This window comes from Trematomus bernacchii, unplaced genomic scaffold (genome assembly GCF_902827165.1).
Source record: "Trematomus bernacchii unplaced genomic scaffold, fTreBer1.1, whole genome shotgun sequence".
Classification (NCBI taxonomy): domain Eukaryota; kingdom Metazoa; phylum Chordata; class Actinopteri; order Perciformes; family Nototheniidae; genus Trematomus; species Trematomus bernacchii.
Genome location: NW_022987839.1, coordinates 293,015 through 302,784, shown reverse-complemented (window position 1 = coordinate 302,784; position 9,770 = coordinate 293,015). Strand labels below are relative to the sequence as shown.

Sequence of the window (9,770 nt, the reverse complement as noted above, 5' to 3'; positions counted from 1 at the left end):
AGAAACCATTCATTGTAATCATGGTAAGGGTGTGTAATTAAAGTGTGAGTATTAAGAATGGACATATTTATCTTGGTTTACTTTGTTGAAATTACAGATGTGTATACAATAAATCTATAAAAAGCAAAACCCTTTAACAGTCCAGTAAGCATACAGGAGAACACACTAAACTTAAAATGTACTCAAGTTATATATGCTGTGATAGCTTTTGTGTTCTGAAAGTCAGCTTATGTCAAATTTAATGGAAGTAAAAAATATGACTTGAATTATAACTCCTGCATCATAATTTGACTTATTCAAAGTGATAAGATAGTTAGCAGTGTAAGAAGTACGAGATACTTAACCAGGCGTTAGTATGTCTGGCTTTACTTCATTATTTATTTGTTTTTGACTTCTCGGCGTCCATACACATTGATGAGGATTGATTGGTCGGAGGGGGTGGGGCCAAATTCTGGTCGAGGAGGGGTGTCGCCCATGGTGTCGCCAGGGTGTCGCGAGCAGGACAGCGGTTGCCATGGCAACAGTAGCCTAACGTAACGTCCGTTGATGTAAAAACCCAACAGGTACTGGCCAGCCGTCGACCAGTCGAGTTTATTTTAACAGAGTCTTTATTGGACATAAATGGTTGTTATTGGTAGTTAAAAAACAGACGCTTGACTTTAAAAGGAAGTATTTTACAGAAGGAAGATGGAGTTAGAGATGACGGAGACTGTTCGCTCGACACCGAGTCGCCACGAGAAAAGTTTGGGGCTCCTCACGATGAAGTTTGTCAGTCTGCTTCAAGAAGCGAAGGATGGCGTCCTGGATTTGAAAGTGGTCAGTGAAACGGAGAGGAGAGCAGGCTCAGGGTGGCTGTTTCTCTGTTGTTTTCGGGGGGACTAACCCGTGTGCCACCTGGGAACAAAGGGCTGTCAGTCACAAACGGGGCCGGTCAGGTGCATTGATTTACTTAACAGGTGGTCTGGCTAGCCGCCATTAGCTCCTTGTTTGTGGGTTCAGTAACACCGACTCACAAGCAGGAAGAACTGTTTACATAGGGTGTCTGTGAAGCTAGTTTGGAGTTAAATTATTAACGTTTATTAAGATAAACCATCTTAATACTGTAACTTTTTAAGTTAAAGTAGGGCTAGGGGTCTGCATATTATTTATTTCTCGGATGACTTATATCTAACCTCAAAGAAAACACACTTTAAATCGGGAGGCAGTCTCATTAAACTATATTTAAATATAGATCCTCTTTTGAATTGAGTCTTAAAAGTGTATTTTGTGCTAATTTTAATTCATTTGTTGTTATGTTTTACTTTAATGTTTCATTCAGTGGTGTAAAGTAACTAAGTCCATTTACTCAAGTACTTAGGTACATGTTTGAGTTACTTGTACTACTTTACTTGAGTATTTTCATTTTATGCTACTTTATACTAATACTCCACTACATTTTGGAAAGAAATCTTGTAATGTTTAATAACTACAATCATTTCACAACATTAGTTACGAGTTACTTTTGCAAGTTTATTATATTAATACAAAAGTTAAATTACCTAATACACTTTGATGTACTATTATGGATGGATATACCTGGCAGTACAGAAAGTCATTAATGCTATCTCATCCTGCTAAATTAAAATGATAGACTCATTAATGCATCACTTATTATAAACCCTTGATAATATATGTATTATTCTGAAAAAGGCCACTTTGGATAATGAGTACTTTTACTTTTGGCACTTAAGTATTTTTGAATGCAGGACTTTTACTTGTAACTGAGTATGTATACACTGTAGTATTAGTACTTCTACCTAAGTATAAGATCTGATTACTTATTCAACCACTGCTTAAATCTTCCCTCTGAAGTAGGCATTCTCATTTAACTACATTTAATATGGATCCTCTTTTAGTATAACCTGAGTGGAATAAGTCTATTCTAATCAGTGTGAAATGTCATTTTGCTTATTTGTAATCCGACTCTACTGAACAAAACAGCTTTTGACTGTGACTCTAATGTTTGATTACACCATCTTTGGTGTCACAGACAACAGTTGGACACAAGTCTCAACTGGTTCCCAAACTTTTTGGAACACCTTAAAACTCAACTTTTGTTGTTCTCTTTGACTGTACAAATCTGATATAGCATGTGACATTAGTAAATGTATGTTTGCACTCAAAGAAACCAGTTTATACACTAAACAGTAATTGGAAAGATGATCGGAAGATTCATTGAGGAGGAGAAAAGTTGATACAGTAGTTGCAGTTACATATTGTTCTGAAAGTATCCTTCCTAACATCTCTTAAAATGTTTGGTTTTCTCATGAGACTGTTATCAGCTAGAAAACCCTTCCACTAAAACATAAAGTTTGTGATAGGCCTTGTGGTCACGGCCCTTGTGGATGAATCTTTGCGAGACCCCACTGAAGTATCTTCCACATATCTACTTTCTTATTATATTAGTTTTCCCTCCTTCTTGCGCGCCAAAGCTGTGTAATGTTTACACAGCGGGCTCCTCAGACCCTTTCCCTCCTCCTTCCTCCTCTGCTATTGTATAACTGTCCTCTTCTGCCAAGTGGTTTTATTTCTGTTTGTGCAGCTTAATTTGCCAAATCATTCATTTGCCGCCGTTGTTTGAGTCTCTCTCTTTTCACATCAATAAATGTTTACAAGATACATCACAGATACATTTACCAGGCTTTAACAGGACACCCACAATCTGGGTGTCCTGTTAAAGCCTGGTAAATGTATCTGTGATGTATCTTGTCAACAAGGGTGCATATTAAGCTGCCACTCTGTAAGACTCTTTATTGAAATGTCTGAATTGACAGGCTGCAGACAGCTTGGCAGTGAAACAGAAGAGGAGGATATACGACATTACCAACGTACTGGAAGGAGTCGGGTTGATTGAGAAGAAAAACAAGAACATAATCCAGTGGAGGTTTGAAAAAACTATTTTATTTTTATGTTCAAATCTGTCAAATATTCACTTTCTTACAATGGCCTTCGATATGTTTTCATAAATTAATGTTGTCAAAGTGAAACATTTGATTGCACTTCTATGCTACTGTGCATGAAAAGTATCATCTTTCACCTTTAGGCATTCAATTCAAACGTGTTTCTGTGTTTTTAGAAAGCAAATCTAATTATAAGATTAGAATAGAATGGGAGGGATGAAACCCTCTTTAATGGTCACACGTGCAGAGCACATAGCACACACATTTGTTCTCTGCATTTAACCCATCCTAGTACCAGGAGTCTAGTGCTAGGAGCAGTGGGGGTGGGGGGGGTGTCCGGTGCCTTGCTCAAGGGCACCAAGCAGGGCAGGAGGTGAACTGGGACCTCTCCAAGTAGCAGTCCACACTCCATATTTAGGTCTGTTCGGGGACTTGAACCGGCGACCTTACAGCTCACAGTCCAAGCCCCTACTGACTGAGCCACTGCCTTAATATATGGAGAAAACCATCACTAATATATGACTCGTTGCTGTGCTTGTGCTGTGCTACCACATGCTTTCTTCTCTACATCCAGGGGAGAGAACTCAGGCAGCCAAACTCAGGAGGTGTTGGAGCAGGTGAAGGTTTTGAAGGCCCAAGTCTCTGAGCTGGAAGCCCAAGAGAAAGAGCTGGACCTCCAGAAGGCATGGCTCGAGGAGAACATCAAACATCTCAACCACGATCCCGTCACCAGCACATATCCTTTTATGCCATCTGGCAGTTTCTTTGCTTGTACTTGTACATGTATTTACACCAGTTACTTTAAAATGCAACTTACGATTGGACTGAACATATTAAGTGTAAATTAGACTTTTCTTTGTGATCTTGAATATGTCTCTCTGTAGTTCCCAAAGCTAGCCGTCCTGAGGCCACATTTAAGAACATTTAATAAACGGAGGATTGTCAATATATTTGCTATTGTCAGTCTCTTGTGAATTCACAGCGAGGCTAATCCTGACGTGCACAATGCTCACAGTCTTGTTTTTCTAGTTTATTTTCCTCCCATAAGTAATCCTGCTTCTGTTTACTTAACACCTCTCCACTTATAAATTTGTCACGCATGAAGACATCTGCAATGCCTTCAGTCGAGACACTCTTCTTGCAGTAATGGCTCCTGCTGGGACGCAGCTGGAGGTACCTCTGCCAGAAACGGTTGGTGACTTCCTAAAATCTGTTTTTATTGATTAGAATAGATGGGCTGTGTTTGAAAAGTGCTGCCTCCTACATACCCAAATGCTCAGTATTTACTGCCTGCTAAATGACCGATTAAGCATCGTGTTACCAACAGACTTTCACACTGAAGTCCTCTCAAGCAAGAGAGTCCCGTGACTTCATCACAGCCAGTCTGACCCGGCAAGATACTCCAACAGCTCCAAAAACTAAGCTGATCACATATTGGGAATCTAAACTTTAGCTCAGATTAATAAACACCCTAGTTTAAATAACTCTTCTTATTTGTAAATAAATCATTTCTGTGGCTACTTAGGAGAAGCTGAAACGCGCAGTGAACACTACACTTCAGTTGTTTTGGCGCATTTGTAAGAAAACGATAGCCCATTTAAACATCCAGTTGGTACATTGGCATTCGTTTGGAGATGCTGCCAAAAAGTGAGTTGAACGATCCTAAAATGCCCGTTGAGTCAAACTCCAACATGGTGTATTTGTCTGTTGGTTTGACAATGAAAGAGACCCCTTTCACATCCAAGTAGTCCTGCGATCCATTACAGTATATATTTGAAGGTTGATTATATCTGCTGTAATGAGAATAAAGCTCTCCCTCTCCACGCAGGGTCAGAGTGGTCAGAAGAAGTATCAGGTGAACCTGCGCAGCCACTCGGCTCCCATCCAGGTGATGCTCATCAACAGGGATTCAGACTCCACAATACCGGTGTTCTTCTCCGTGCCGCCCATCGACGACATCTGTCCAATGCCAACTCCCCCCAGCACCCCCGCCACCCTGCAGAGGTTTCCTCTCACCACGTCCAGCTTCTCCTCCTCCTCCAACACCACCTCCTCCTCCTCCTACTGCAGCCAGGGCTCCTTCTGCTCAGACCACCAGATGGTGCTGCCCGACCACGACGAGGCGCTGACGCCCACCTCCACCCCTCCTGACATGCAGATGGGTAAGCAAGCTTATTAAGTTCGTCTATAAAAAAAAAAATACCACATGAAATGATTTATTTTATGTGTGCAGGGACACATTTTATACAAACAGTAGCATCATTCAGGCAGTGGCTCAGTCAGTAGGGGCTTGGACTGTGAGCCGTAGGGTCGCCGGTTCAAGTCCCCGACCAGACCTAAATATGGAGTGTGGACTGCTACTTGGAGAGGTCTCAGTTCACCTCCTGCCCTGCCGTGGTGCCCTTGAGCAAGGCACCGGACACCCCCCCACTCCCATTGCTCCCCGGGCGCTGTACAATAGCTGCCCACTGCTCCTAGTACTAGACTCCTGGTACTAGGAGTACTAGACTCCTGGTACTAGGATGGGTTAAATGCAGAGAACACATTTCACTGTGTGTGCTGTGTGCTCTGCACGTGTGACCATTAAAGGTTTCATCCCTCCCATTCTATCTATCTATTATCTTATAGCAGAAATTACTTGATTTTTAAACCTGCAAAAGTTCCTTTAATATTTTATGTAAAGAAAATTGCAGAAATATTGGTCAAAGTTCAATTTTTCAGTCCTAACATTATGTCTGACATTATCAATACACAGGCCTCACAAGAAAATAATCTCTTAAACATTGAGTCAACGTTTGATTAAATACTCTGCAATGATAGAAATGCTCAGGCTACACTATGAGTCAAATGACGTTAGTTATTATGACCCTCCCTAGTTTTGTCAATTATCATTTTTATATTGTATTGTATCATAAAAGGTACCTAAATAAACTACAAGGCGTGTAATAGTTGTGTTGGACGTTGGTCTCAAGTCTTCAGGGAGTCAAAATTCAAGTCAAATATAGTTGTCTAAATGTACTATCCATTTTCATTTAATCGTTTATTTGAACCTGGACAGTGCACATTAATGAACATTTTAAACAAAATAATGCGTTTAAATGTAAATGAGCCGGATTTTAGCTTTGAGCTAGTTTCCATCCGTAGTCCAAATCCAAAGAACACCTTAAAAAACTATTATAGTCCAGGAAGCGATTTTTCCCTGACCTACTAGTTACATTATTAAGGACTGAATGCAGTGGATGTTTCAGGCAAATAAGTTCATATTAAGCAGAGATAATCAAACTGATCTATCTTTCTCCAAATATAAACTCTCTTAGCACCTAGACAAAACTAATGCAGCAGGTAATTACAAAGTGTGTGTGTGTGTGTGTGTGTGTGTGTGTGTGTGTGTGTGTGTGTGTGTGTGTGTGTGTGTGTGTGTGTGTGTGTGTGTGTGTGTGTGTGTGTGTGTGTGTGTGTGTGTGTGTGTGTGTGTGTGTGTGTGTGTGTGTGTGTGTGTGTGTGTGTGTGTGTGTGTGTGTGTGTGTGTGTGTGTGTGTGTGTGTGTGTGTGTGTGTGTGTGTGTGTGTGTGTGTGTGTGTGTGTGTGTGTGTGTGTGTGTGTGTGTGTGTGTGTGTGTGTGTGTGTGTGTGTGTGTGTGGCCTTTTTCCCCACATAGAAATCAATCTAGTTGTGATCTGACTGCACCATGGGAAATAACAGCTGAAAATAGGAAGTGATTACTCATTTTTACTGTAAGAGTGAACTTTCAACACCCAAATCCAATGACTCAAAGATTTGCATTGCTGAGTGAGCAGTAAGAAAACACTTTCATTAAGGAAACACGTCATATGTGCATTTGGTTCATTATAGCTTTAAAAGTCTGCTGATATTTGATGTTGGATGCGAGAACAAGATCATTCTAGTTCCTATAGTACTTGCATTACAAAACATCACAATACTAAATACTATATGGATACAAATGCAACAGCCAAAGGTGTATGAACATTATATTTTGTAAAACTATACAGGTTAAGGTTGTTTTCTTCAGTGAGAGTCCTCAGATACCGTTAAAGAGAATCACTTTGATATGAGGATCAAATGTTACATAGCGCTGCCCAGAACCAACATGGACTTGAAATTACTCTCCCCACAGCTGACTGTAGAAGGGTCTCTGTCCCAGTGTGTCGTGTACTCTTTTACAATTCTAGGTCCAGATAATTGAGCCCTGTAAAGTTTAATTTTCCACAATAGGCTGTAAAGTATAGCTAAGTTTTACCCCCCGCTGCTCCCTGCAGAGTGTCACGTTCAGTCCGCGGTGATGTTGGGGCAGCAGCAGATGGACCTGGGCTCAGAGTTTCAGTCAGTGCTGGACGTGGGCGGCCTGCTGAAGCTCAGCACAGCCGGAGACCACCTGAAGGACGACAGAGATGGTATGTGACGCTACAAGGGTTATCTCCATATTTACATACAGGCATGAAACTCGGGGTCATTTAATGTTTGCTACACATTTGTTTCAATCAAGGCTTTTAGATTCAAGTTTGCTTTTACTCAGAGTTTTTAATTCTCTTAGGTGCTGTCGACCTTATTGATGAGCTAATGTCTGCGGATGGTAAGTACTCAAAACCTTAACTAATGTTATAAATGAAAAACTGTCAATAACATGTCTGCATTTACAGTATATAGACACATGTAATTAACTCAACCACAGCTATGCTAGCAGCTCTTTCAGATTGCACTGCTTTTAGCTAAATGCTAACATCATCATGTCCAACATCTATGTCTTGTGTTTGCATGCTAAATTAGCACTAACAAAGAACAACTGAGGTTTATGCGAAGGTCATTAGTTAGCAGGTACTTGATCATAAACCAAAATATTGTTATCAACCGATTTGTGCCCAAGAATGATATATACTATGATCAGGTAAAATGCCAGAGCTATTCTGCTAGCATAACTTAACGTCCATGAGTAGTGTTTATTTTGTTCTCTGTTCATGTTTGCAGGATGTTTTGTTGTTAACGCTTCTCTCTTCTCACACAGTAATAGACTACAGCTTTAACCTGGACGACAACGAGGGAGTGTGTGACCTTTTTGATGTGCAGATCCTAAATTACTGATGGCCCTCATCTGAATCTCAGCACGCACTTTTTGCCTCTCTCTAAAGACGCTCTAAAGATGCCTTTCCCCATTTTTGTTATAATTGCACAGCTGATACTTAAACATACCGCTGTTATCTGAAAAAAAGCATACACATCAGACCTTTTACTGTTTGTCTGCCAGGCAACTTGAGTTTGCCACACAACACAGAAGTGCCTGAAATACTCACCGATATGGTATAAATGAACCCACAATGAGTTATTATGTGTCCAATTTAATCATTTCCTAGTTAAAGATCATTCAGAGTAATAGTTGGTGGAAGTGAGCCAGGACAATCTTCAGCCTTACTGCACTTTTGCGTGTATGTATTTTTCTACATCCAGAAATGTGAAAATCCTCTTTGCTTCTTCACCCTCTCTCTGTTCATGAACGGTTCAGACTGTGAGTGTTCTCTTTAGTTGATATTCACAGTAACTTGTAACAATTCAGTATTGGCTTCTTTCTTACATTTGATACAGGGTATATGATGGAGTTCAGGGCATGTAAGTAACTTTACATGAAAAGCATCATTTGTAAAAGTTAGTTATTTTTGATAAAAGGGCATTTTGTATTTAATGAGTGAATGTTTTGGTTACATTTTGTAATCTTGTTCTCACGTGAAAATGCCAGAAAGATTTATTTTCTAAATTATTGAGACTGCCATTTTAGGCCTCTAAAGTTTTGTTTTTTACATTTTGTATAATTAGTTATATATTTAAATAACTAATGTTTTTTTTATTATTTAATTAAAAGAATATATTCTTGGTTCTAGTTTGTTGAAAATGAAGCTGTTTGACTGCCTTAATTGTGATTCGTGAATTAGCCAGATATCTGATCTGAAATGTCTAATTGTTGAGATGTTAAATATTTTGTATATTTATCGTTTTCTTTGATTACAGAAGTCATGTTTTTGTGACGTATTGTTTTTTATTTGCACATTTATGAAGTTTTTTCAATAAATCTCCATTTACAAAGTTGCTGACAACTAGTGATTATAATTTGATTTGAGCATACTGAACCTTCGTTATGTGAGACTGGTTTGTCTGGGAGTATTCAAGGTTTCATGTTATCTGAACGCTTCCTGCAACGCTTTCATGTTTGGCTGAGTGAAATGTTTAGCACTCGCAGATGGCAAACCTCATGGAGAGCATGTGTGCCGGAGCCTGACCTGCAGCATCACTTGATTTATACCAGCTGGGAAACGGGAAGAAAAAAAGATTAAATGGAAATGTTTTTTTCTAATCTCATTTTTGGAGAACTTGTGAAACTAACACTCAATATGTTGACATTTTGTCTGACGGATTAATGACAATCCACAGGGGACATTTCCAAGTGCTGTGTTTATGTCTGATTCACAGTTTTAATTTGCTCACAAACAATAAGCCCTGAACTTTTATACACTTAGAAGTGCAATTCATTTTTATTGACACAAAGTTTATATTGTCCGCTTTAAAACAAATCTGTTAGCACAACAACATTTGATCCCATCAGCTATAAACATATTGGAACATTTTGTAATATCTGACATCCTTTAGCTGCTGCTTTAAACATTTTCTCTTAACCCTTGTTGTGTTCAAAAGCTGTTACCGTTCATGGTGTTCTCGGGTCAATTTTGACCCATGATTTATCTCAGTCCAAAACAGACATTACACCACATATTGCACACGTGCATGTGTGTGTTCAGGTTCAAGTGTTAGTGTACATATTCTTTGAGA

The 9,770-nt window shown here is 39.5% G+C and overlaps 1 protein-coding gene across 2 annotated transcripts; it reads left to right on the top strand.

Annotated features, from left to right (window-relative positions):
* The first annotated feature begins 473 nt into the window (after positions 1-473).
* Positions 474-9,711, top strand: e2f5 (E2F transcription factor 5). Of its 2 annotated transcripts, XM_034152847.1 has the most exons (9): positions 474-563; positions 681-816; positions 2,814-2,923; positions 3,514-3,675; positions 4,022-4,130; positions 4,768-5,101; positions 7,217-7,351; positions 7,492-7,530; positions 7,960-9,711. In XM_034152847.1, exons 2-9 carry the CDS (start codon positions 688-690, stop codon positions 8,034-8,036), a joined length of 1,095 nt encoding a protein of 364 aa, XP_034008738.1. In that variant the 5' UTR covers positions 474-563; positions 681-687; the 3' UTR covers positions 8,037-9,711. The 2 variants fall into 2 exon arrangements, with proteins under 2 accessions (XP_034008738.1, XP_034008739.1); XM_034152848.1 differs by lacking the exons at positions 7,217-7,351; positions 7,492-7,530; positions 7,960-9,711 and adding an exon at positions 6,598-6,643 and having other exon boundaries at positions 522-816.
* The last annotated feature ends 59 nt before the right edge of the window (positions 9,712-9,770 follow it).